The 27,900-nt window shown below is 46.6% G+C and overlaps 1 protein-coding gene across 2 annotated transcripts in view; it reads left to right on the top strand.

Moving 5' to 3' along the window:
• Positions 1-27,900, top strand: part of SEMA4F (ssemaphorin 4F) — a 127,983-nt gene that overhangs the window by 77,603 nt on the left and 22,480 nt on the right. The window contains exons 9-10 of one of the 2 annotated variants that reach the window (XM_074992108.1): positions 23,439-23,586; positions 26,493-26,689. In XM_074992108.1, the coding sequence (XP_074848209.1) occupies positions 23,439-23,586; positions 26,493-26,689 (345 nt within the window). Of the gene's footprint in view, positions 1-23,438; positions 23,587-26,492; positions 26,716-27,900 lie in introns of both variants that reach the window. The other variant, XM_074992107.1, reaches the window with a different exon arrangement.

The raw sequence follows: 27,900 nt of genomic DNA, 5'->3' as shown, positions 1-27,900 counted from the left end.
GCTGATTGGCGGCAGCACGGAGAGCCACGTGGAGACGGCTCAGCCTCCGATGATCAAACAGCCGCCCCGCACCGCAGGCAGGGTGGCGGCTAAACAAGCGCTGGTACCGGCGGCACCGCAGGCAGCGGCACCGACCCCCGGGGAACCGGCGGTGCAAAGCGCGCAGGCACGCAGCCTGCAGGCACCGGAGGACACCGCCTGCGCGGCACCACCCATGAGCGTGCCGAGCGCGGCGCGGACGGGGCCGAGATCCCCTGCACATCAGGGGGCGGAGCCACCCCCTCAAGGGAGGGGGAAGGCTGCACACAAAACAAGGCACTGCAGCCCCTCTCCAGACAGGGCTGCAGAGTTGCTTTCTCACAGCCCTCCGCTCATGCTGCAGACTCCAACTAGAAGGCAGGGGTCCCCTTTAGTCTACCCGGAGCCCCCGTCTCCATTTTTACAACCAGCCTCGCCCTGGCTGGGACCACCTTCACCCTTCTTGGGGTTTGAGCCGCTGGAGTACTATCACAAATCGCTCTCTCCAGTGTCCCAGGTCTCTCGACGATCTCGCTCCCCCAGACGCAGGGAGTATGCACCAAGGGAGTGGTCCAGGTCACCTGCCCAAGAACAGTGCCCATGCTGCCATGGTCGTCCCTATCACGCGGGGCATAGACACCACTGGCAGTCTACCAGGGAAAGATCCCCACAGACGGTCCCGTATCCCCGAGGGCAATCGCGAACGGGGACAGAGAGTCAAGTATCTCAGGGGGAACTGGTTATGGAACCCCGAGATTTTCCCTTGCAAGCTTCCAGCAAGCAGATGTACCATCACCAACAGGAACCGGAAGGGTCCAGAGAGGCGTATCTTAGTGGTTCCTCTCTCTCCTCCCTGGACGAGGCTACGGCCCCGGGGGACGTCCATCCTCCGGACAATCTCAAACAGTTTCAAGAGCTGTTTAAAAGGGTGGCCTTCACGCAAGGCATCCAGACAGCAAAGGTGCAAGAGAAACACCATAAGCTCCTCAAAAATCTGAGACCTCCGGCCTCCTCCAAAATAGCAATACCACTTGACGAAGAAATCTTGGAGTCTGCCACTATGATATGGCAGACCCCTGCGACTATTCCGCCTGTCCACTAGAAAGCGGACAACAAATACTTCGTGCCAGCGAAGGGCATGGAGTTCCTGTTCAGCCACCCACAACCAAATTCCTTGGTGGTAGAGTCGTCGCAACAAAGATCAAAGACATCTCAATTCAAGACAGGGGGAACAGACAAATATGCCAAGAAGCTAGAGCTGTTCGGCAGAAAGGTCTACTCCTCCTCCACACTACTGTTGCGAATGGCAAATTACGCAGCGCATCTAGCGAACCACAATTTCGACAACTACACTAGGTTAACCTCCCTCATGGACTCGCTTCCAGAGGACAAGAAACCGGTGCTCAAGGCCATCGTGCAAGAAGGCTACGCGGCCTCGAGGACGGGAGTTCAGATCGCCCTGGATGTTGCGGACACAGCAGAATGCTCCACAGCTACGGCAGTGGTGATGCGAAGGGAGTCCTGGCTCCAGACTTCGGGTATACCGAGGGATCTGCAGGCAAAGACCTCCACCCAGAGCCCACCTCCAGGAGGCCTCCCACGTAGCGAGGCTCAAGCAGGAGGTAGACCATCTCATGCTCATAGGGGCAGTGGAAAGAGTGCCGGAGCAACTGCAAGGGAAAGGGTTCTACTCGAGGTACTTCCTCACGGAGAAAAAGACAGGAGGCTGGAGGCCCATCTTAGATCTTCGAGGCCTCAACCGGTACCTGCGCAAGCAACGCTTTCGGATGATCACAATTGCCTCCATCCTTATGACACTAGACGATGGAGATTGGTTCGCAGCCCTCGACTTACAAGACCCGTATTTTCACATAACTATCTATCCAGCTCACCGACGATTCCTCCGGTTCATGGTAGGCAAAGAACATTTTCAACACAAGGTCCTACCGTTTGGCCTCTCCTCGGCCCCCAGAGTCTTTGCCAAGACCTTGGCAGTGGTGTCAGCCTACCTGCACAGACAAAGGGTATTTATATTCCCGTATCTGGACAACTGCCTACTCAAAGGGGCCTCGAAGGAGGAGGTACTATGCATGATACACGTCACAGCAGGCATGTTCTCTTCGCTCGGCCTGGTTATCAATCTGGCAAAATCAAAGATAGACCCCACGCAGGACATAGAGTTCATAGGGGCGCACACAAATTCTATTACAGCGAGAGTGTGTCTGCCAGAGACACACTTTTGGGCCATCGGCTCCCTCGTGCAAGTCATCACCTTCAGCCCTACGGTGCCAGTTCTGACGTGCTTACAGCTGCTGGGCCACATGGCAGCAGCGACGTTCGTAGTACAGAACGCCAGGTTACACATGCGCAGCATGCAGCACTGTCTGGCGAGCGTATACAAACCAGCAGCACACACCGTTCAGAGGGTGGTGTCGCCCACAACAGAGGTGCGCAAATCCCTGCAATGGTGGGTAAACCCCAAGAACTTGCTAACAGGGGTACCCTTCCACCAACCACAAATATCGGTTTTTCTTACTACAGATGCCTCCCTCATAGGGTGGGGAGCACACATGGGCGAAGAGGTGGCACAAGGGCTGTGGTCCTCCACGGAGCAGTCACTGCACATAAATATACTGGAGCTCAGAGCAGTGTTCAACGCCTGCAGACACTTTCGAGACCATATACAAGGCAAAGTAGTCGGGATCAGTACAGACAATACCTCCACCATGTTTTATATAAATCGGCAAGGAGGAGCTCGGTCCCGTGCCTTATGTGCGGAAGCAGTCCGGTTGTGGAACTGGTGCATCGCCAACAATATAACCTTGAAAGCCTCGTACTTACCAGGCGCTCACAATGTGAAGGCAGACCAGCTGGGCAGGCGTTTTGCACTCACGCACGAGTGGCAGATCCGTCCCGATCTGCTACGACCGATTTTTCACGCATGGGGTTTTCCCCAGATAGACCTGTTTGCTACTCAACACAACAAGAAGTGCCCACGATTCTGCTCCAGGGCAGGACTGGGACAGGGGTCCCTGGGGGACGCATTCGCGATCTCGTGGAGGGGCCCCCTGCTTTACGCTTTTCCTCCCACAGTGCTGATCCACAAAGTCTTGCAGAAAGCCAGGAGGGAAGGAGCCCGAATGATCCTGATAGTCCCAATGTGGGATCCGCAGCAATGGTTCCCCCTACTCCTGCGCATGTCGGACCGTCCACCGATGCCCCTTCCGGTGGTGCCAGATCAGCTCACGCAAGCCCAGGGGTCCATAGTGCATCCGCACCCCCAAGGCCTGAGACTACAAGCGTGGTTAATCCATGGCTCAGCTCCCTAGAGAGCACATGTACGGAGGAAGTGCAACAAGTCCTAGAAAGTAGCAGGAGGACTTCCACCAGGAAGACCTACAAGCAGAAATGGACTCGCTTCACGGCATGGTGTTCTACCAAACAGCTAGCCCCCCTTTCAGTGCCTATACCTGTAATATTAGAGTATTTACTGGACCTCAAGAGAGGAGGACTCTCACTATCCTCGTTAAAGGTCCACCTTGCTGCCATGTCGGCGTTCAGACACAAAGGGGAAGGGCACACGGTGTTCGCCCATCCCATGGTTACCAGGTTCCTCAAAGGGTTGGTAAACCTATACCCCCCTCGGAAACTGCTTCCACCTTTGTGGAACTTGGACCTGGTGCTTAATGCGCTAATGGGACCACCGTTCGAACCTTTGGCCACCGTTTCCCTCCTCCTCCTTACGATAAAAACGACCTTTCTTCTCGCAATCACATCAGCTCGCAGGGTGAGCGAGCTTGCGGCAGTGATGGCAACGCCATCCTGCACTGTTTTTTCCAAGGAGGCGGTAACCATACGGCTGCATCCAGCCTTTGTTCCTAAAGTTTCTTCTGAGTTTCATATTATCGAACCTATTGTTTTACCCTCATTTTATCCAAAGCCTCATAACTCTAACAAAGAGGCACGCCTACACCTCCTGGACGTGAGGAGGGCGCTAGCCTTCTATATAGACAGGACCAAGTCCTTCCGGAAAACGGATAGACTCCTAGTCTCTCTCGCTCCCAAATCGAAAGGAGAACGTCTCTCTCCGCAGAGAATCTCGAAGCACATTGTATCCTGCATAAAAATGTGCTACGAACTCAAAAAGACTCCCTTACTGGCCACGCCCAGGGCTCATTCCACTAGGGCAGTGGCGGCATCAACAGCCTTTTTCGAGGGCGTTGCGCTAAAAGACATTTGCAGAGCGGCGACCTGGTCATCCTGTGACACCTTCGCCAAACATTACGCCCTTCACAGGGTATTCCAAGAGGATACCTGTCTCTCGACAGCGGTCCTCTCGGGGACAAGCTGCACATAATCCGATTACCCATCTCCTATCTTGGGTTACTGCTGGGTAGTCACCTAATGTGGAGCACCCACGGGGACACTCGAAGAAGAAAGACAGGTTACTCACCGTAGTAACGGTGGTTCTTCGAGATGTGTCCCCGTGGGTGCTCCACTAGCCACCCATCCTCCCCGCTTCGGATCTCTGTTTAGTGTTTTGCAGGAGCATCTGAGGCGGTTGGTCAAGGAACTGGCGGGGACCGGATCACGCACGTGGCCAGGAGCGCGCAAGGGAGCGGCGCGCACCGGCGCATGTGCGGTCTGGCAGAAACTGCTTGGAAGATCCGATCTGCGGTGCCGGGCAAGCCCAACACCTAATGTGGAGCACCCACGGGGACACATCTCGAAGAACCACTGTTACTACGGTGAGTAACCTTTCTTTTCAATGCTTTAGTCTGTCAAACATGGCTTTGTAACAGTAACGAAGGGTCCTGTGGCACCTTATAGACTAACAGAAAAGTTATGAGCATGAGCTTTCGGGAGCATAGACTCACTTCATCAGATGCTGGTCTTGGAAATCTGCAGGGCCAGGTATAAATAAGCCAGAGCAAGGGTGGGGATAACAAGGTTAGCTCAGTCAGCAAGGGTGAGGCTTACTACCAGCAGTTGATCTGGAAGTATGAACACCAAGGGAGGGGAAGCTGCTTCTGTATTTACCCAGCCATTCGCAGTCTTTGTTTAAGCCTGAGCTGAGGGCGTCGAATTTGCAGATGAATTGTAGCTCAGAAATTTCTCTTTGGAGTCTGGTCCTGAAATTTCTTTGCTGTAGGATAGCTACTTTTAGGTCTGCTACTGTGTGGCCTGGGAGATTGAAGTGCTCTCCTATGGTTTTTTGTATATTGCCATTTCTGATATCTGATTTGTGTGCGTTTATTCTTTTACGTAGAGACTGTCCAGTTTGTCCGATGTATATAGCAGAGGGGCATTGCTGGCACATGATGGCATAAATTATATTGGTAGATGTGCAGCTGAATGAACCCACGATGGTGTGGCTGATCTGGTTAGGTCCTGTAATGGTGTTGCTGGTGTAGATATGTGGGCAGAGCTGGCACCGAGGTTTGTTGCATGGATGGGTCCCTGAGTTCGAGTGACTGTGGTCCGGTGTATAGTTGCTGGTTAGGATTTGCTTCAGGTTGGCAGGTTGTCTGTGGGCAAGGACTGGTCTGCTTCCCAAGGCCTGTGAAGGACTGGTCTGCCTACCAAGGCCCACAGTCACTCAAACTCAGGGACCCATCCATGCAACAAACCTCATTGCCAGCTCTGCCCACATATCTACACCAGCAACACCATTACAGGACCTAACCAGATCAGCCACACCATCGTGGGTTCATTCAGCTGCACATCTACCAATATAATTTATGTCATCATGTGCCAGCAATGCCCCTCTGCTATATACATCGGACAAACTGGACAGTCTCTACGTAAAAGAATAAACGCACACAAATCAGATACCAGAAATGGCAATATACAAAAACCCATAGGAGAGCACTTCAATCTCCCAGGCCACACAGTAGCAGACCTAAAAGTAGCTATCCTACAGCAAAGAAATTTCAAGACCAGCCTCCAAAGAGAAATTTCTGAGCTACAATTCATCTGCAAATTCGACGCCCTCAGCTCAGGCTTAAACAAAGACTGCGAATGGCTGGCTAAATACAGAAGCAGTTTCCCCTCCCTTGGTGTTCACACTTCCAGATCAACTGCTGGTAGTAAGCCTCACCCTTTCTGACTGAGCTAACCTTGTTATCCCCACCCTTGCTCTGTCTTATTTATACCTGGCCCTGCAGATTTCCAAAACCAGCATCTGATGAAGTGAGTCTGTGCTCATGAAAGCTCATGCTCAAAACTTTTCTGTTAGTCTATAAGGCGCCCCAGGACCGTTCGTTGCTGTTACAGATCCAGACTAACACGGCTACCCCTCCGAAACATGGCTTTGTTACTTATCTATAACGAATGTCCCTAATAACCATTCACATGCTCCTCTAATATGTCTTTAAAGAATGAATTTGCATCATTTAGTTTACAAGTTGCTTAACCCTCTGTGGCCCAGTGTCATACCTGTGAAGGAAATTGACAAATTCATGTTGGCAACATCCTCTGTGTGCTTTACACATTGATTGTTTAATAATTAGTTCTAATATCTTTTCAGGTGTTAGGCTGACTGGTCTATAATTCCCCAGGTCCTCTTTGTTCCTGCTTTTAAAGTTAGCTACTGTGTTTCCTTTTCTCCAGTCTTCTGGTACAGCCTGTATGAGTTCTCCATGATACTCACTAAACGTTCTAATGTTGCTTCAGTTGGTTTCTTAAGTATCTTAGGCTATGTCTATGCTAGACATATAGAAGTCGACCACTGATATGGAATTTTAGCTACTCCAATTGCATAGCTAAAATTAACTTATCAGCAGTCGACTACAATGGCTGTCTACACAGAAAAAGTTTGACAGGACTGATTCTCCCGTGGACCTTCCTTAATCCTCGCCACTGGTGAGCAGTTCTGGGTTCGACTTTGACCTTGAAAAGTGCCATTTTGCGCATGCATGAAACAAAACCATGGAAGATTGAACACAGCTTGTGTTCTGCATTCTGTCTTGTGTTCCTTCCACCTTGTTATTGATGTTAATTGTGTTAAGTCATAGAATCATAGGGATGGAAGGGACCTCAGGAGGTCACCGAGGCCAGCCCCCTGCATCCAGCAGGATAAACCCCAACTATGTCATCCCAGCCAGGACTTTGTCAAGATGGGACTTGAAAACCTCTAGGTATGGAGATTCCACCAACTCTCTAGGCAGTGCATTCTAGTACTTCACCACCCTCTCGGTGAAGCAGTTTTTGCTAATATCCAAAATACTTCTCTCCTTCTGTAACTTCAGACCGTTAGTCATTCTTCTGCCATCTGACACCACTGAGAACAGTTTCTCTCCATCCTCTTTAGTGCTCCCCTTCAGGAAGTTGAAGGCTGCTATTAAATCATCCCTCAGTCTTCTCTTCTGCAAACAAAACAAGCCAAAATCCTTCAGCCTCTCCTCATAGCTTATGTGCTCCAGCCCTTTAATCATTTTCATTGCTCTCCACTGAACCTGCTCCAGCACATTCACATCCTTTCTCTACTGGGAGGCCCAAAACTGGACACAATACTCCAGATGTGGCTTCACCAGTGCCGAATAGAGGGGAACAACAACTTCGCTAGATCTGCTTGAAATGCTCCTCCTAATGCACCCCAATATGCTGTTAGCCTTCTTGGCTACAAGGGCACACAGATTGACAGCCAAGCATGTACCCAGAAGCCACCTGCTACAAGATAGTGCATCCAGTGATCTACAACCCATCCAGGACAACGATCCTTCACTCTGATAGACCTTGGGGGAGAGGCCTGTCCTCGCCGACAGGCAATCTGACATCCTTAAACAAGTTCTCACTAGCAACTATAGACTACACCACAGTAACTCTAAACCTGGAACCAATCCCTGCAATAAACCTTGAAGCCAATTCTGCTCACATATCTACTTCAGCGATATCATAAGAAGACCTAATCACATCTACTACACCATCAGGGGCTCTTTTACATGCACATCTAATAATATATGCCATCATGTGCCAGCAATGCCCCACTGCAATTTACACTGGCCATACTGGACAGTCTGTATGTAAAAGAATAAATGGACATAAATCAGACACCAGGAACGGTAGCATACAAAAACCTGTAGGAGAACACTTCAGTCTACCTGGAACTCAGTAAGATTTAAAAGTAGCAATCCTACAACAAAAGAACTTCAGAAATAAACTCTAAAGAGATACTTCAGAGCTGCAATTAATTTGCAAATTTGACACCATTAACCAAGGATTGAATAGAGACTGGGAGTAGTTGGCCAATTACAAAAGCAGTTTGTCTGCTCTTGATGATCACACTTCCACATTAGCTACTGATAATGGGCCACGTCCTCCCTGACTTGATTTCTCCTCTCTTGATGTTCACAACGCCACAGTAGCTGCTGATAATTGGTCACATCCTCTGTGACTGAACAGACCTGGTGAACTCTGGCCCTCCACTTGACTGAGACTCCCTCTTTAAACCCTCCTTTGGAAACCTTACTGCCCACTCATGCATCTGACGAAGTGTCTTTACCCACAAAAGCTTATGCTTCAAAATAATTGTTAGTCTATAAGGTGCCACTGGCCTTATTGTTATTTTTAAGGGCACATTGTTTACTCATAGCCAGCCTTTCATTCACCATAATCCCTAGGTCCCTTTCTGCTGTACTGCTGTTTAACCAGTCAGTCCCCAGACTATAACAGTGCTTGGGATTCTTCCATCCGAAGTGCAGGACTCTACACTTCTCCTTGTTGAACTGCATCAGATTTCTTTTCTCCTAATCCTCCATTTTATCCAGGTCACTCTGGAGCCTCTCTCTACTTTTCAACATATCTGCCTCTCCCCCTAGATTGGTGTCATCCGCAAACTTGCTGAGCGTGCAATCCAGTCCCTCATCCAGGCTATTAATAAAGATGATGTACAACACCAGCCCCAGAACTGAGCCTTGAGGCACTCATAAGAACATAAGAATGGCCATACTGGGTCAGACCAAAGGTCCATCGAGCCCAGCATCCCATCTGCCGACGGTGGCCAATGCCAGGTGCCCCAGAGAAGGAGAACAGAAGACCATGATCAAGTGATTTATCTCCTGCCATCCATCTCCTGCCCTTGTTATGAAGGCTAGGGCACCATACTTTATCCCTGGCTAATAGCCATTTATGGACCTAACCTGCAAAAATTTATCAAGCTCTTTTTTAAACCCTAATAAGCTGCGTCTACACGTGCACGCTACTTCGAAGTAGCGGCACCAACTTCGAAATAGCGCCCGTTGCGTCTACACGTGTCGGGCGCTATTTCGAAGTTAACTTCGACGTTAGGCGGCGAGATGTCGAAGTCGCTAACCTCATGAGGAGATAGGAATAGCGCCCTACTTCGACGTTCAACGTCGAAGTAGGGACCGTGTAGACGATCCGCGTCCCGCAACGTCGAAATTGCTGGGTCCTCCATGGCGGCCATCAGCTGGGGGGTTGAGAGATGCTCTCTCTCCAGCCCCTGCGGGGCTCTATGGTCACCGTGGGCAGCAGCCCTTAGCCCAGGGCTTCTGGCTGCTTCTGCGGCAGCTGGGGATCTATGCTGAAGGCACAGGGTCTGCAACCAGTTCTCAGCTCTGTGTATCTTGTGTTGTTTAGTGCAACTGTGTCTGGGAGGGGCCCTTTAAGGGAGCGGCTTGCTGTTGAGTCCGCCCTGTGACCCTGTCTGCAGCTGTGCCTGGCATCCCTATTTCGATGTGTGCTACTTTGACGTGTAGACGTTCCCTCGCTGCGCCTATTTCGATGTTGGGCTGAGCAACGTCGAAGTTGAACATCGACGTTGCTGGCCCTGGAGGACGTGTAGACGTTATTCATCGAAATAAACTATTTCGATGTCGCAACATCGAAATAAGCTATTTCGATGTTGGCTGCACGTGTAGACGTAGCCATAGAGTCCTGGCCTTCACAGCCTCCTCGGGCAAGGAGTTCCACAGGTTGACTGTGCGCTGTGTGAAGAAAAATTTCCTTTATTAGTTTTGAACCTACTACCCATCAATTTCATTTGGTGTCCCCTAGTTCTTGTATTATGGGAAAAGGTAAATAATTTTTCTATATTCACTTTCTCCACACCATTCATGATTTTATATACCTCTATCATATCGCCCCTCAATCGCCTCTTTTCCAAACTGAAAAGTCCCAGTCTCTCTAGCCTCTCCCCATATGGGACCCGGTCCAAGCCCCTAATCATCTTAGTTGCCCTTTTCTGAACCTTTTCTAATGCCAATATATCTTTTTTGAGGTGAGGAGACCACATCTGCACGCAGTACTCAAGATGTGGGCGTACCATAGTTTTATATAGGGGAAGTATGATATCTTTTGTCTTATTATCGATCCCTTTTTTAATAATTCCTAACATCCTATTTGCCTTACTAACTGCTGCTGCACACTGCGTGGATGTCTTCAGAGAACTATCCACTATAACTCCAAGATCCCTTTCCTGATCTGTCGTAGCTAAATTTGACCCCATCATGTAGTACGTGTAATTTGGGTTATTTTTTCCAGCATGCATTACCTTACACTTACCCACATTAAATTTCATTTGCCATTTTGCTGCCCAATCACTCAGTTTGCTGAGATCTTTTTGTAGTTCTTCACAATCCCTTTTGCTTTTGACTGTCCTGAACAACTTGGTGTCATCTGCAAACTTTGCCACCTCACTGCTTACCTCATTTTCTAGATCATTGATGAACAAGTTGAACAGGATCGGTCCCAGGACTGACCCCTGGGGAACACCACTAGTTACCCTCCTCCATTGTGAAAATTTACCATTTATTCCCACCCTTTGTTTTCTGTCTTTTAACCAATTCCCGATCCATGAAAGGACCTTTCCTCCTATCCCACTCCACTTGAACCTGACCACCATCCAGATACTGAGCCACTGACCACCATGCATTGGGCCCAACCATCAAGCCATCTTACTATCCATCTTACAGTCCATTTATCCAATCCGTACTTCCTTAACTTATGGGCAAGAACGTTGTGGGAGACTGTATCAGAAGTTTTCATGAAATCAAGGTATATCACATCCACTGACTTCCCCATGTACACTGAGCCTGTTACCTCTTCATAGGAGCTAATGAGATTGGTGAGGCACGACTTGACCTTGGTGAATCCATGTTGACTACTTTTGATCACATTCCCCTCTTCCAAGTGCTCCAAAATGGATTCCTTGAGGATCTCCTCCATGATTTTCCCAGTGACTGAGGTAATGCAGGCCTGTCTATAGCTCCCTGGATTCTCCTTCTTCCTTTTTTAAAGATGGGCAGTACATTTACCTTTTTCCAATCATCCGGATCTCTCCCAATCTCCAAGAGTCTTACAAGTTAATGGCCAAAGTCTTGGCAATGACGTCTGCCAATTCCCTCAGTACCATTGGGTGCACTAAATCCAGACCCATGGATTTATGTACATCTTAACTCATTCCTTCCCCACAGATGGCTGCCCTCCACCTTCCCATAGTGCATTTTCTAGCACTGTAGTGTGGGAACTATCCTTGTCCATGAAGACTGAGGCTAAAAAAGCATTGAGTACTTCAGCTTTTCTTACATCATAGAATCATAGAATACTAGATCTGGAAGGGACCTCGAGAGGCCATCAAGTCCAGCCCCCTGCCCCAATGGCAGGACCACAAGTACTGTCTAAACCATCCCTGATAGACATCTGTGTAACCTGTTCTTAAATATCTCCAGTGATGGAGATTCCACAACCTCCCTTGGCAATTTATTCCACTGTTTGACCACCCTGACAGTTAGGAACTTTTTCCTAATGTCCAACCTAAACCTCCCTTGCTGCAGTTTAAGTCTATTGCCTCTTGTTCTATCCTTAGAGGCCAAAAAGAACAAGTTTTCTCCCCCCTCCTTAGTAGTAGTAGGCATCTTTCAGTCTACGTAGACTATGGATTGCACCCTTCGTAGTTCCATTTGGGATCATCATTTGCAGCACCAACTGTGACTGTGAAGGCCCACATGAGAGTGACAGTCCTTGCTGCATCTGTTGCATGTGTAGTGGGTGTCTGGCAGGTCCTTACTGTGCTTTCTGTGGGCTCGCTTCTCCTCTGCTAGCTGTCTGATCCTCATCTCACCCTTCTGAAGGCCCTTGTATAGTTCCTGCCTCCATCTGCTGCGATCGTCTGCCAGCTCCTCCCAGCTGTCCGGCTCGATGTCTGCTTCCCTGAGGTCCCTCTTGCAAACATCTTTGTAGCGAAATTGGGGGCATCCGAGAGGTCTTTTGCCAGAGGCTAGCTCACCATACAGGATGTCTTTTGGGATCCTTCCATCATTCATCCTGTGGATGTGGCCAAGCCAGTGGAGCCGCTGCTGCCTGAAGAGGGTGTGCACAGTTGGGATTCCAGCTTGCTGAAGGACGGTGGTGTTCGGCACTCTGTCCTTCCATGATATTCCAAGGATGCACCTGAGGCAGTGCAAGTGGAAGACATTCAGCCTCTTTTCCTGGCGGGCGTACAGGGTCTAAGACCCTCTGCTGTAAAGGAAGGTGCTGAGGATGCAGGCTCTGTAGACTTGCATTTTGGTGTCAGTGTACAACTTGATGTTATTCCACACTCTCTTGCTGAGTCTGGACAGAGTTGTGGGTGCTTTTCCAATCCTCCTATTTAGCTCAGTCTCCAATGACAGGGTGTCAGTGATGATGGACCCGAGGTAAATGAACTCGTGGACAACCTCTAACAAATAGTTGTCAGTGCTGAATGATGGAGGTTCGGCAATATCCTGACCAAGTACATTTGTCTTCTTTAGGTTGATGGTAAGCCCAAAGTCCTTGCATGCTTTAGAAAACTGATCCAGCAGTTTCTGAGGCTGGTTTTCTGAGCGTGAAGCTATAGTAGTGTCATCTGTGAACAGCAAATCTCTGATGAGGACTTCCTGCACCTTAGACTTAGCTTTTAGCCTTGCAAGATTAAACAGTTTCCCATCATATCTTGTGTGCAAAAAGATGCTCACTGTTGCAGATCCAAAGGCGTGCTTCAGGAAGAGTGCGAAGAAGATCCCGAACAATGTTGGAGGAAGGATGCATCCTTGTTTGACGCCGCTCCTGTTGCCGAAAACATCCGATAATGTGCCTTCATATTGGACGGTTCCTGTCATGTCTTCGTGGAAAGACGGGATCATCTTGAGTAACTGTGGTGGACAGCCTATCTTGTGGAGCAGTTTGAACAGTCCATCCCTGCTGACCAAGTCGAAGGCCTTGGTTAGGTCGATGAAGGCAATATAGAGTGGCTTTCTCTGCTCCCTGCATTTCTCCTGCAGCTGCCTCAGAGAGAAGACCATGTCGACAGTAGATCTCTCTGCGTGGAATCCGAACTGTGATTCAGGATACACCCTCTCAGCAATCTTCTGGAGTCTGCTGAGGATGACGCGAGCGGACAGTTTACCAGTGATGCTTAGGAGGGAGATTCCGCGGTAATTGTTGCAGTCGCTTTTGTTTCCTTTGTTCTTATACAAGGTTACAATGTTAGTGTCGCGCATATCCTGTGCAGCTGCTCCCTTTCTCCAGCACAGGCACAGTAGCTCATGTAGGGGTTCCAGGAGGGTGTCCGTGGCACACTTGATTACCTCTGGTGGTATACCATCCTGGCCTGGGGCCTTTGCTACTGCAATGCTGTCAATGGCTTTCTTCAGTTTGTCCACAGTTGATTTCTGATCCAGTTCGTCCATTACTGGTAGGAGCTCGACGGCATTGAGGGCTGTATCAACCACAATGTTCTCGCGTGAGTACAGCTCGGAGTAGCGCTCGACCCAGCGCTGCATCTGTTTGGCTTTGTCAGTGATGACTTCACTAGATTTGGATTTCAGAGGTGCCATCTTGTTCTGGGTGAGTCCTAATGCCTTCTTGATGCCCTCATACATTCCCCTGAGATTACCAGAGTCAGCACTGGTCTGGATGCTACTGCATAGCTGGAGCCAGTGGTTGTTGGCACAGCGCCTGGCTGTCTGCTGTACTGGTTTTCTGGCTTCTCTGAGTGCTTGCAGGGTACTCTGGCTTGGTGAGCGTTTGTGCTTCAGGAGTGCAGCGCACTTCTTTTTGATGGCTGGAATCGTCTCATCAGAGTTAGCTTCAAACCAGTCATTTGTGTTTCTAGCTCTTCTTCCAAACACTGACAAGGCTGTGTTGTAAATTGTATCCCTCAGATGCTGCCATCTGGATGTCACATCAGCACCCCCAGGGCTCCCGTGCAGATTCTCCTCGAGGGTGTCTCTGAGCTTTTCGGCTCTCTCCGCATTTGCTGTCTTTCTGGCATCAATGCAAGGCCTTCCAGTTGGTTTAGAGTGGTACAGCTTCCTGAGTTTGGAGCAAACTAGTGAGTGATCTGTATCGCAGTTGGCACTATGACAGCTGCATGTCAGAAGGACATTTTTGAGTTTATCACGTCTCGTTGATCCCAGTTTTTCGAGCATGGGTGTCTCCATGACACTCTGTGCTGTGGCTTGGTTTGGAAAAATGTGTTTGTGATGCTCAGATTGTGGCACATGCAAAGTTCGAGAAGACGCTGTCCGTTTTCATTCATTTTTCCCACACCGAAGTGGCCTAAGCAGGAAGGCCATGAGTCACGATCGGCTTCAACTCTCGTATTGAAGTCACCCAAAATGTACAGTTGTTCGCGAGCAGGTATTTGCGCTATGGCAGCACTAAGCACGTCATAGAACTTGTCTTTTACTTCTGGTGTGGCGTACAGGGTTGGAGCGTAAGCACTGATCAGGTGGACAGGACTGGCACAAGTTTGAAGTATGACCATTTGTAGAAGGGTGTTTCTGATGGCAAAGCCAACACCATGCTCCCTGGGTTCTTCTTGGGCTTTACCCTGCCAGAAAAAGGTGTAGTCCTTTTCCTTTAGAGATCCCAAATCTGCGAGTTGCGTCTCTTGCAGAGCAGCAATGTCAACTTGGAGCCTCTTCAGTTCCTCATTGATGACAGCGGTCATTCGGGTGTCGCTGATGTCCTGAAGATCTTCAGTCAAACCGGTCAGCATGGTCCGCACATTCCAGCAAGCAAGCTTAAAACTTTGATGGTTTCCTTTTCTTGTTGATTTTCTTATTGGTTTGCTTGGTGCTCGAATTTCAGTCACGTGTCAGGTTTGGGAACCTTAAGCTTCATGCACCCAGTGAGGCAGGTGAACTGTGGCAGGACCAGTACCCTACTGGCTGGGGGCTGCCCAGCTTGAGGCGGGCGGTGACTGTCCAGTGAGATGCGATGATCTCTCCCACCGTCGAAGGAAACCACTGGCACTCGCTGTCTACGCCAATTGAGCAAGAGCTTATAACTGGAATCTGTTACCTCCCATGTTGGTTCAACGCTGTTAAGTGATGCTGGAGTACCTCTCCAGGTGCGAGTCTGGGCAATTTTCTTGGGACCTTGGGCTGCCCAGATGTCAGTGTCCCCCTCTCGTCTTTACTGATATAGTCGAAAGGAGAGGATAACCTCTATGTCTGGTACCAGCTCAGCTGCAGGAGTTGCCGGCTCAATGCCAGGAGTTGACACAGAACCACCTTAAGACTCCCCTCCAGATTTTCTGTCAGGGTTTACTCCCTTAGCCTTGCTCCTTCCCAGGATAACCCACAAGGCAGTGGGGCTCCCCCCTCCTCCTCTCTTCTTGTGACGACCTTTTAGATACCTGAAAACCGCTATCATGTCGCCCTTTCAATCTTCTCTTTTCCAGACTAAACAAGCCCAGTTCTTTCAGCCTTTCTTCATAGATCACATGCTCTAGCCCTTTAATCATTCTTGTCGCTCTTTTCTGGACCCTCTCTAATTTCTCCACATCTTTCTTGAACTGCGGTGCCCAGAACTGGACACAATACTCCAGCTGAGGCCTAACCAGCGCAGAGTAGAGCGGAAGAATGACTTCTCGTGTATTGATTATAACACATCTGTTAATGCATCCCAGAATCACGTTTGCTTTTTTTTGCAACAGCATCACACTGTTGACTCATATTTAGCTTGTGTTCGACTATAACCCCTAGATCTCTTTCTGCTGTAGTCATTCCTAGACAGTCTCTCCCTATTCTGTATGTGTGAAACTGATTGTTCCTTCCCAAGTGGAGCACTTTGCATTTGTCCTTATTAAACATCATCCTGTTTACCTCAGAACATTTCTCCAATTTATCCGAATCATTTTGAATTATGACCCTATCCTCCGAAGCAGTTGCAACCCCTCCCAGCTTGGTATCATCTGCAAACATAATAAGTGTACTTTCTATGCCAATATCTAAATTGTTGATGAAGACATTGAACAGAACCGGTCCTAACACAGACCCCTGTGGAACCCCACTTGTTGTTCTTTTCCAGCAGGATTGAGAGCCATTAAGAATAATTACTCTCTGAGTACGGTTATCCAGCCAGTTATGCACCCACCTTATACTAGCCTCATCTAAATTGTATTTGCCTAGTTTTTTGATAAGAATATCATGTGAGACTGTATCAAATGCTTTATTAAAGTCTACGTATACCACATCTGCTGCTTCTCCCCTATCCACAAGGCTCGTTATCCCATAAAAGAAAGCTATCGGATTAGTTTGACATGATTTGTTCTTTACAAATCTATGCTGGCTGTTTCCTATTACCTTACCACCTTTCAAGTGCTTGCAGATGATTTTGTTAATTACCTGCTCCATTATCTTTCCTGGCACTGAAGTTAAGCTGACTGGCCTGTAGTTTTCTGGGTTATTCTTATTTCCCTTTTTATAGATGGGCACTATATTCACCCTTTTCCAGTCTTCTGGAATCTCTCCTGCCTCCCATAATTTTCCAAAGATGATAGATAAAGGCTCAGATACCTCCTCTATCAGCTTCTTGAGTATTCTAGGGTGCATTTCATCAGGCCCTGGTGACTTGCAGACATCTAATTTTCTTAAGTGATTTTTAACTTGTTCTTTTTTTATTTCAACTTCTAACCCTACCCCTTTCCCAGTAGCATTCACTATGTTGGGCACTCTTTCATCAGACTTCTCAGTGAAGACCGAAACAAAGAAGTCATTGAGCATCTCTGCCATTTCCAAGTTCCCTGTTACTGTTTCTCCCTCCTCACTGAGCAATGGCCCTACCCTGTCCCTGGTCTTCCTCTTGTTTGTAATATATTTATAAAAAGCCTTCTTGTTTCCCTTTATGCCTGTAGCTAGTTTGAGCTCATTTTGTGCCTCAGCCTTTCTAATCTTGCTCCTGCATTCTTGTGTTGTTTGTTTATATTCATGCTTTGTAATTTGTCCTTGTTTCCATTTTTTATATGATTCCTTTTATATTTTGAGATCATGCAAGATCTCCTGGTTAAGCCAAGGCAGCCTTTTGCCATATTTTCTATCTTTTCTATGCAGCGGGATAGTTTGCTTTTGGGCCCTTAATAATGTCCCTTTGAAAAACTGCCAACTCTCCTCAGCTGTTTTTCCTCTCAGTTTTGCTTCCCATGGGACCTCACCTACCAGCTCTGTGAGTTTCCTAGAATCTGCCCTCCTGAAATCCATTATCTCTATTTTGCTGTTTTCCCTTCTTCCCTTCCTTAGAATTGTAAACTCTGTGATTTCATGATGTGAACTCCATGATTTCATCTATCACTAGGTTACCTCTTTCATCCAGTAATGGCCCCACACCTTCCCTGATAACCCTGTTATTTTTAACATCCCTGTAGAAACCCTTCTTGTTATCCTTCACATCCCTTGCTAGCTGCAGTTCTATTTGTGGTTTCGCTTTCCTGATTACTTCCTGGCATTCTCCTCCTTAGCAACTGTTCTTATTTCCACTTATATGCATCCTTTTTGAGTTTGAGCTGATGAAGGATTTCCCTGTTTAAACCAAGCTGGCTGCCTAACATATATGCATTTCTTACTATGTGGTGGGATGCTTTGTTTCTGTGCCTTCAGTAAGATTTCTTTAAAATACTGCCAGTTCTCCTGAACTCTTTTCCCCTTCAGTGCTTGCTTTGCCTCAGTCTTCACGGAAAAAGTCAACTTCCACATGATAGTCCTAGACGATGAAGTATGGGATGGTGGAGGACAGCCATCTGTAGGGATGCAACAAGCTCTGAGGTATCTAGAAAAACCAGATGTTCACAAGTCCATGGGTCTGGATTTAATGCACCCGAGGGTACTAAGGGAATTGGTAGAGGTCATTGCTGAACCATTATCCTTAAAGACTCTTGGTGATCAGGAGAGGTCCCGGATGACTGGAAAAAGGCAAACGTAGTGCCCATCTTTGAAAAAAGAAAGAAGGATAATCCAGGGAACTATATATGGGTCAACCTTACCTCAATCCCTGGAAAAATAATGGAGGGAATCCTAAAGGACTCCATTTTGGAGCACTTGGAAGAGGGGAAAGTGATCAAAAGTAGCCACCATGGATTCACCAGGGGCAAGTCCTGTCTCACCAATCAGATTAGCTTCTATGATGAGGTAACAAGCTCTGCGGACATGGGGAGGTCAGTAGATGTGACATACCTTGACTTCAGCAAGGCTTTTGATACAGTCTCCCACAACATTCTTGTCCATAAGTTAAGGAAATATGGATTGAATCCTTGGACTTATAAGATGGATAGGAAGCTGGCTTGATGGTCGGTCCCAAGGGGTAGTGGTCAATGTCTCAATATCTGGATGGCGATCTGTTTCAAGGGGAGTGCCGCAAGGCTCAGTTCTGGGGCCAGCGTTATTCAACATCTTTATTAATGACCTGGATGAGGGACTGGATTGCACCCTCAGCAAGTTTGCAGATGACACAAAACTAGGGGGAGAGGTAGATTCATTGGAGGGTAAAGAGAGAATCCAGAGGGACCTGGATAAATTGGAGGACTGGGCCAAAAGAAATCTGATGCGGTTCAATAAGGAGAAGTGTAGAGTCCTGCACCTGGGGCAGAAGAATGCCAAGCATAGTTACAGGCTGGTGACCAACTGGCTCAGCAGCAGTATGATGGAAAGGGACCTAGGGGTTATGGTGGATGAAAGGCTGGGTATGAGTAAACAGTGTGCCCTTGTAGCCAAGAAGGCTAACGGCATAGTAGGGTGCATTAGGAGTAGCATTTGAAGCAGATCTAGAGAAGTAATTATTCCCCTCTATTCGGCACTGGTGAGGCCACATCTGGAATATTGTGTCCAGTTTTGGGCCCCCCAGTATAAAAAGGATGTGGATTTGTTGGAGCAGGCTCAGCGAAGGGCAACAAAAATGATTAAGGGTCTGGAGCACAAGACCTATGAGGATAGGCCGAGGGATATGGGCTTGTTTAGTTTACAGAAGAGAAGACTTAGAGGTTATTTAATAGCAGCCTTCAACTTCCTGAAGGGGAGCTCTAAAGAGGAGGGTGAGAAACTGTTCTCAGTGGTGTCAGATGGCAGAACAAGGACTAATGGTCTGAAGTTGAAGAGGGAGAGGTGTAGGTTAGATATTAGGAAAAACTACTTCACCAGGAGAGTAGTGAAGCATTGGAATGCATTGCCTAGAGAGGTGGTGTATTCTCCATCCCTTGAGGTTTTCAAGTCCTGGCTGGACTAGGTCCTGGCTGTGATTACTTAGTAGGGGTTGATCCTGCGTGGAGCAGGGGGCTGGACTAGATGACTTTCTGAGGTCCCTTACAGCCCTATGATTCTTTGATCTTCATTTCCTAAGGGATCCTGCCCATTACTTCTCTGAAGGAGTCGAAGTGTGCTTTTTTGAAATCAAGGGTCTGTATTTTACTGCTCACCCTTCTTCCTTTTGTCAGGATCCTGAAATCTACCAGCTCATAGTCGCTGCAGCCCAGGTTGCCACCTCCTTCTATTTCTCCTACTAGTTCTTCCCTTATCAGAGGGGTAGCTGTGTTAGCCTGGATCTGTAGCAGCAACGAAGGGTCCTGTGGCACCTTATAGACTAACAGAAAAGTTTAGAGCATGAGCTTTGGTGAGTTAACTCACTTCTTCAGATGCTGTTCTTCCCTGTTTGTGAGCAGAGATTCACAAAGTCACAGAACACAACCTTTTTACAGCACACTAAGGCAGGGATAAGCAAACTTTTTCCATTGGGCCCAATTGTTCATCCCTGTAACTAGCAGGGGCCGCCAACCTGTCTAATTTACTCCAAACTGATAGAAATTTTGATTATGTTCATATGGAAAAGAAAATGTTTTCACATGGAAGAAAATAAGTATGTAGAATGTAAAAACTTTCTTAATTTGTATAGAAATGTTAATGCATATACATAAAAACTTCTGAAACTTCATGCCCCTGAGGGGGCCTGCCCCCACCCTTTGTGCACCCCTGGACTCAGATGGAATAACAATTAAGCATATCCAGCTTTCTTGAAGTGGCCCATTATTAGTACTTTCCTGACTAATTAGCGGACCTACATTTTTTCCTTTGTCTTCTCTTGCTCCTAATGTATTTGTATAAACTTTTCTTAATACATCTTAAATCATAGGAACATAAGAATTACCATATTGGGCGAGACCAATGGTCCATCTAGCCCAGTAATCTTTCTTCTGTCAGTGGCCAATGTCAGCTTCTTCAGTGGAAATTCACAGAGTGTTGGTAATCATCAAGGAATCATGGAACACTAGAACTGGAAGACACTTCAAGAGGTCATGGAGTTCAGTTCCCTGCCCTCTGGGCAGGATCAAACATCATCTAGATTATCCCCGATAGGTGTCTATCTAGCATGCTCTTAAATATCTCAAGCAATGGAGTTTCCTCTACCTTCCTAGGTAACTTGTCCCAGTGTTAAACCACCCTGACAGTAAGGAAGTTTTTCCTAATGCCCAATCTAAACCTCCCTTGCTGCAGTATAAGCTCATTGGTCCTTGTTCTATCCTCAGTGGCCAAGAGAACAATTTTTCTCACTCTTCCTTGTAACCCTCTTTGAGGTACTTGAAAACCACTATCATGTCCCCTGTAAGTCTTCTCTTTTCTAAACTAAATAAGCCCAGTTCTTTCAGTCTTCTTTCATAGCTCATGTTCTGTAGACCTGTAATCATTCTTGTTGCTCTTCTCTGGACCTTCTCCAGTTTCTCCACATCTTTCTTGAAATCTGGTGCCCAGAATCATGTTTGCTTTTTTTGCAACAGTGTTGACTCATGTTTAGCTTGTGATCCACTGTGACCCTGAAATCCCTTTCGCAGTACGTTCCTAAACAGTTGCTTCCCATTCTATATGTATGAAGCTGATTTGTTTCTTCCTAAGTGGAGTACTTCGCATTCGTCCTTATAAACTTCATCCTGTTTATCTGAGACCATTTTTCCAGTTTGTCCAGATCATTTTGAATTGTGACCTTCTCCTTCAAAGCAGTTGCAACCCCTCCCAGCTTTGTATCATCTGCAGATTTAATAAGCGTACTTTATATGCCAATATCTAAATTGTTGATGAAGATATTGAACAGAACCGGTCCCAAAACAGATCCCTGCTGAACCCCACTTGTTATACCTTTCTAGCATGACTGTGAACTATTAATAACTATCTCTGAGACCAGTTATCCAACCAGTTATGCACCCACCTTATAGTGGCCCCATCTAAATTGTATTTGCTTAGTTTAGTTAGTAATTTAGTTAGTAAACTAAAAGTAACTTGAGAGATTGTGTGCCACACCCAATATTTAACTTTACACAAGTCCTTCATGGTGCTACTCAGAGTCTTAGGATGTCCTCTGACAAGGACAGGGTAGGGCCATTGCTCAGTGAGGAGGGAGAAACAGTAATGGGGAACTTGGAAATGGCAGAGATGCTTAATGACTTCTTTGTTTCGGTCTTCACAGAGAAATCTGAAGGAATGCCTGACATAGTGAATGCTGGTGGAAAAGGGGTAGAGTTAGTTTTTGAAATAAAAAAAGAACAAGTTAAAAACCATTTGGAAAAATTAGATGTCTGCAAGTCACCAGGGCCTGATGAAATGCATCCTAGAATCCTCAAGGAGCTGATAGAAGAGGTAGCTGAGCCGTTAGCTCTCATTTTTGGAAAGTCATGGGAGACAGGAGAGATTCCAGAAGACTGGAAGAGGGCAAATATAGTGCCCATCTACAAAAAGGGGAATAAGAACAACCCAGGAAATTACAGGCCAGTAAGCTTAACTTCTGTGCCAGGAAAGATAATGGAGCAGGTAGTTAAGGAAGTCATCTGCAAGCACTTGGAAGGTAGTAAGGTGATAGGGAACAGCCAGCATGGTTTTGTAAAAAACAAATCATGTCAAACCAACCTGATAGCTTTTTTTGACACGATAACGAGACTCGTAGATAAGGGAGAAGCAGTGGATGTGGTATACCTAGACTTTAGTAAAGCATTTGATACGGTCTCGCATAATATTCTTATCGACAAACTAGGCAAGTCCAACTTAAATCGCGCTGCAATAAGGTGGGTGCATAACTGGCTGGCTAATCGCACCCAGAGAGTAGTTGTTAATGGTGCTCAATCCTGCTGGAAAAGCATAACAAGTGGGGTTCCGCAGGGGTCTGTTTTGGGACTGGTTCTGTTCAGTATCTTCATTAATGATTTGGATATTGGCATAGAAAGTACGCTTATTAAGTTTGCAGATGATACCAAGCTGGGAGAGGTTGCAACTACCTTGGAGGATAGGGTCATAATTCAGAATGATCTAGATAAATTAGAGAAATGGTCTGAAGTAAACAGGATGAAGTTTAATAAAGATAAATGTAAGGTGCTGCACTTAGGAAGGAATAATCTGTTTCACACATACAGAATGGGAAAAGACTGTCTAGGAAGGAGTACAGCAGAAAGGGACCTAGGGGTTCTAGGAGATCACAAGTTAAATATGAGTCAACAGTGTGATGCTGTTGCAAAAAAAGCAAACATAATTCTGGGATGCATTAGCAGGTGTGTTGTGAACAAGACACGAGAAATCATTCTACCGCTCTACTCTGCGCTGGTTAGGCCTCAGCTGGAATATTGTGTCCAGTTCTGGGCACCCCAATTCAAGAAAGATGTGGAGAAATTAGAGAAGGTCCAGAGAAGAGCAACTAGAATGATAAAAGGTCTGGAGAACATGACTTATGAAGAAAGGCTGAAAGAATTGGGCTTGTTTAGCTTGGAAAAAAGAAGATTGAGGGGGGACATGATAGCGGTTTTCAGATTTCTTAAAGGGTGTCATAAGGAGGAGGGAGAAAACTTGTTCTTCTTGGCCTCTGAGGAGAGAACAAGAGGCAATGGACTTAAGCTGCAGCAAGGGAAGTTTAGGCTGGACATTAGGAAAAAGTTCCTAACTGTCAGGGTGGTCAAGTACTGGAATAAGTTGCCAAGGGAGGTTGTGGAATCTCCCTCGCTGGAGATATTTAAGAACAGATTAGATAGATGTCTGTCAGGGATGGTGTAGATAGTGGTCGGCCCTGCCATCGGGGCAGGGGACTGGGCTCGATGGCCTCTGGAGGCCCCTTCCGGTCCTAGTGTTCTATGATTCTAAGCTTCTTAAAGCTTCTGTTATGGCTAACTAACGACCCTTTCTCTGTTTCTCCTGCAGGGACAGTGGGCAGGTCTCAGCTGTTTGTGCCTACAGCATCCAGGATGTCCAGAAAGCTATGAATGGCCATTTCAAGGAATTTAAACATGACTGTGACAAATGGACAAGTGTCATGGGTGGGGATGTCCCTGAGCCACGGCCAGGCGCAGTGAGTGATGAGAACTATGATTGTTATGGGGCAAACAGAGATCTTACCCCTCTTTCCACTGCTGCTCCCTTCCCCCAACCCTTAGTGAACTGGGATGTGGGGTTTTAGCCTAGAACGCCAGATGGGAAGGTAAAGCGAGTTTTGACCAACACAGACGTCCTACCACATGGACATATCCTGTTAATAATATGTATCACATCATTCATGTAGATGGATGTAGGTAGGTGGAGATCAATATGAATTAAGCACAAGTGTTAAAGCAGTGAGAGCCAAAATTGACCTGTTTTTTATACCGTGTCCACTTGAAATAAAAAGTCCAGATCTTATTAATTTCCCTTATACAGGAGCTGTTCAATACCCTCATCATCTTGTATTTAACCTTTACCAGTGCCAATATATCTTTTATTGTGGGGTGACCATGAATTTATACAGAGGCAATATGTTGTTTTCTGACTGTCCACAATAACTCCTAAGATCTCTTTCTAGAGTGGTAACAGCTAATTTAGTTCTCATGATTTCATATGTACAGTTGGGATTGTTTTCCAAGGTGAATTACTTTGCATTTATCAACATTAAATTTCTTCTGCCATTTTGTTTTCCGGTCACCCAGTTTTGCGAGATCCTTTTGCAGCTCTTTGCAGTGTGCTTGGAACTTGACTTTCTTGAGTAGTTTTGTAGGATCTGAAAATTTTGCCACCTTACCGTTTACCCCTTTTTTTAGATCATTTATGAAAATGTTGAATAGGAATTCTCCCAAAACAGACCCCCTGGCAAACACTGCGACTTACCTCTCTCCATTCTGAAAACTCAACAGTTTTTCCTACACTTTGTTGCCTGTCTTTCAGCCAGTTACTAGTCCATGAGAGGACCTTCCCTTTTAAACTCATCCTTCCTATACTACCATCTCATCCACACATTGAGACCATGCAGTTCTGTCTAACTGGCCCTTCATGTGGAACTGGAAGCATCTTAGAGAATGCTACCATGGAGGTCCTGGACTTCAATCTCTTTCTTAGCAGCCAAAATTTAGCCTCCAGAATCTTTCTACTAGTTCCTCCTGTGTCACTGGTACCTCTATGTACCACTCCAGGTCCTCCCCAGTACTGTACATAAGTCTGTCTACATGTCTCAAGAAATCCATAGCCTTCTTGTCAGATAGACAAGTCAACATGTGAGACTCCTATTCATTGCAAACCTTGGAGTCTTTGTGGAAAGTTCTCTGAAAACATCCACTCAATGTGCAGGGGCAGTCAAAAAATGTGAACAGAATGTTGAGAATCATTTAGAAATGTATGTAGAGATAATATAAAATATCATGTTATCACAGACTCATAGGGCTGGAAGGGGACTCAGGAGTTATATAGTTCCAACCCCCTGCTTCAAGCAGGATCAACCCCTACTAAGTCATTACAGCCAGAACCTTGTCCAGCCAGGACTTAAAAACCTCAAGGGATGGAGAATCCACCACCTCTCTAGGCAACGCATTCCAATACTTCACCATCCTCCTGGTGAAGTAGTTTTTCCTAATATCTAACCTACACCTCTCCCTCTTCAACTTCAGATAATTGCTCCTTGTTCCGCTGTCTGACACCACTGAGAACAGTTTCCTACCCTCCCCTTTAGAGCTCCCTTTCAGGAAGTTGAAGGCTGCTATTAAATCACCCCTAAGTCTTCTCTTCTGTAAACTAAACAAGCCCAAATCCTTCAGCCTATCTCCATAGGTCTCGTGCTCCAGACCCTTAATCATTTTTGTTGCCCTCCGCTGAATCTGCTCCAACAAATCCACATCTTTTTTATACTGGGGGGCCCAAAACTGGACACAGTATTCCAGATGTGGCCTCACCAGTGCCGAATAGAGGGGAATAATTACTTCTCTAGATCTGCTTGAAATGCTCCTCCTAATGCACCCTAGTATGCAGTTAGCCTTCTTGGCTACAAGGGCACACTGTTTACTCATACCCAGCCTTTCATCCACCATAACCCCTAGGTCCCTTTCCATCGTACTGCTGCTGAGCCAGTTGGTCCCTAGCCTGTAACAATGCTTGGGATTCTTCCGCCCCAGGTGCAGGACTCTACACTTCTCCTTGTTGAACTGCATCAGATTTCTTTTGGCCCAGTCCTCCTATTTATCCAGGTCATATATTTATCACATATTTATCTCTGTATTAATCCATGATATGCCCACATCTTGAATGCTGCATGCAGAGGTGTTCTCTCCATCTTAGAAAAGCATACATTGGAATTCGAAAAGGTTCAGAAAAGAACACCAAAAGTGATTTACCTATGGAATGGCTGCCATATGAGGAGAGATTTATAAGTTTGGGGAATCAGCTCAGAAAACAAGATGACTAAGGGCCACTATCAAGTGGAGTTCCCCAGGGTTGGTCACGGGGCAGGTTTTGTTCAACATCTCTATTAATGATAGAGATGATGGGATGGAGTACAAGTTTGTGGATGAGACTAAGCTAGGCAAAGAGGTAGATATGCTGGAGGATAGATTTAGGATTCAGAATGACCTTGACAAATTGGAAGATTGAGACAAAAGTAAAATGAATTTCAACAAGGACACGTGCAGAGTCCTGAATTTAGTATGAAAGAATCCCATGCAGTGTTGCAGGCTTGTGGGCCGATGGGCTAAGTGGCAGGTGTGCAGAAAAGAACCTGGGGATTACACTAGATGAGATTGTCTATAGAATGAACGGGAAGCTTTTCAGTCTTAGGATGCTAAAAGCAAGACCTCCACGACCTCGATCATGGAGGGTGTATACACCAAGCTTTGTCGTCAGAAGAGGAGTGGAATTACCAGTTTCTGCCTGGGGAAAAATAATATCCAGTCTGGATGTTTGGCTGTTCAGACCATTTGAGCACATCTTTCTTTTCTTTTTTTTTTTTTTTTAAACCTACAGTGCATTACTAAGAGCATGAAGCTGGCTGGTTTTGGCTCCTCATTGGCACTACCTGACCGTGTTCTGACATTTGTCCGTGATCATCCTCTCATGGACCAGATTGTTCATCCGCTGGAAATGGGGCCGGTGTTAGTCAAGATGGACACACTGTACCTGAAAATTGCAGTGCATCGTGTCAGAAGCATCTCTGGGCCTGAGTATGATGTGCTGTACCTGGGGACCGGTGAGGGAGAGATCAGAAACATGGAAACAGGAATGGAATGGGCACAGGTGGGGAGGGCATGGCTGTAAATTGAGTGCAGTCATCTGGAGCAGCCACATCTGTGCAGAGATGATTTAATATTTGTGTTGTAGCTCCTAGGAGCCCAGTCATGTACCTGACCCATGGAACTAGGTACTCTACAAGTGAAGACCAAATAAAGGTCCCTGCCCCATGGATCTTACTGTGTAAAAATAACACAAGAACTAGGCACAGACAAATCAAAGGAGAGTACTAAGAAAGAGACAGTATTAGCTTGGTAGGGCACAGGCTTAGCATACTAGCATCTTAGTCAATTTTTTCTAGGCTTCACAGCAAAGGCGGGTTTTGAAGGAGGATAATTAGTTTTAAGGGCTGTTTACTGGGAGTCCCTCCTGTGTGTGAGGGGCAGCAGGGGAAACAACAGAAGGTGCTTTTATTTGAAAATGTAACAAGTGGGCAGTGGAAGCTGGTATAATATGCTGACTGGAGGCAGTAGTCAGTATTTCAGTACCTGATGAGGTGATGCAGTAGGAAGAGGTCACAAAGCACCATAAAAGCAAAGATAAGTGGAGGGTTAGTGTTAGGGTCATAATTCAAAATGATCTGGATAAATTGGAGAAATGGTCTGAGGTAAACAGGATGAAGTTTAATAAGGACAAATGCAAAGTGCTCCACTTGGGAAGGAACAATCAATTTCACACATACAGCATGGGGAGAGACTGTCTAGGAATGACTACAGCAGAAAGGGATCTAGGGGTTATAGTGGAACACAAGCTAAATATGAGTCAACAGTGTGATGCTGTTGCAAAAAAAAGCAAACATGATTCTGGGATGCATTAACAGGTGTGTTGTGAGCAAGACACAAGAAGTCATTCTTCCTCTCTACTCTGTGCTGGTTAGGCCTCAGCTGGAATATTGTGTCTAGTTCTGGGCACCCCAATTCAAGAAAGATGTGGAGAAATTAGAGAAGGTCCAGAAAAGATCAACAAGAATGATTAAAGGGCTAGAGAATGTGACCTATGAAGAAAGGCTGAAAGAATTGGGCTTGTTCAGTTTGGAAAAGAGAAGACTGAGGGGAGACATGATAGCGGTTTTCAGGTATCTGAAAGGGTGTCATAAGGAAGAGGGAGAAAACTTGTTCTTCTTCATCGAGTGTCCCCGTGGGTG

Source organism: Carettochelys insculpta, chromosome 4 (genome assembly GCF_033958435.1).
Source record: "Carettochelys insculpta isolate YL-2023 chromosome 4, ASM3395843v1, whole genome shotgun sequence".
In the NCBI taxonomy this organism is placed as follows: Eukaryota; Metazoa; Chordata; order Testudines; family Carettochelyidae; genus Carettochelys; species Carettochelys insculpta.
The sequence above is the reverse complement of the archived record's forward strand: the minus strand, read 5'-3'. Positions and strand labels throughout refer to the sequence as shown.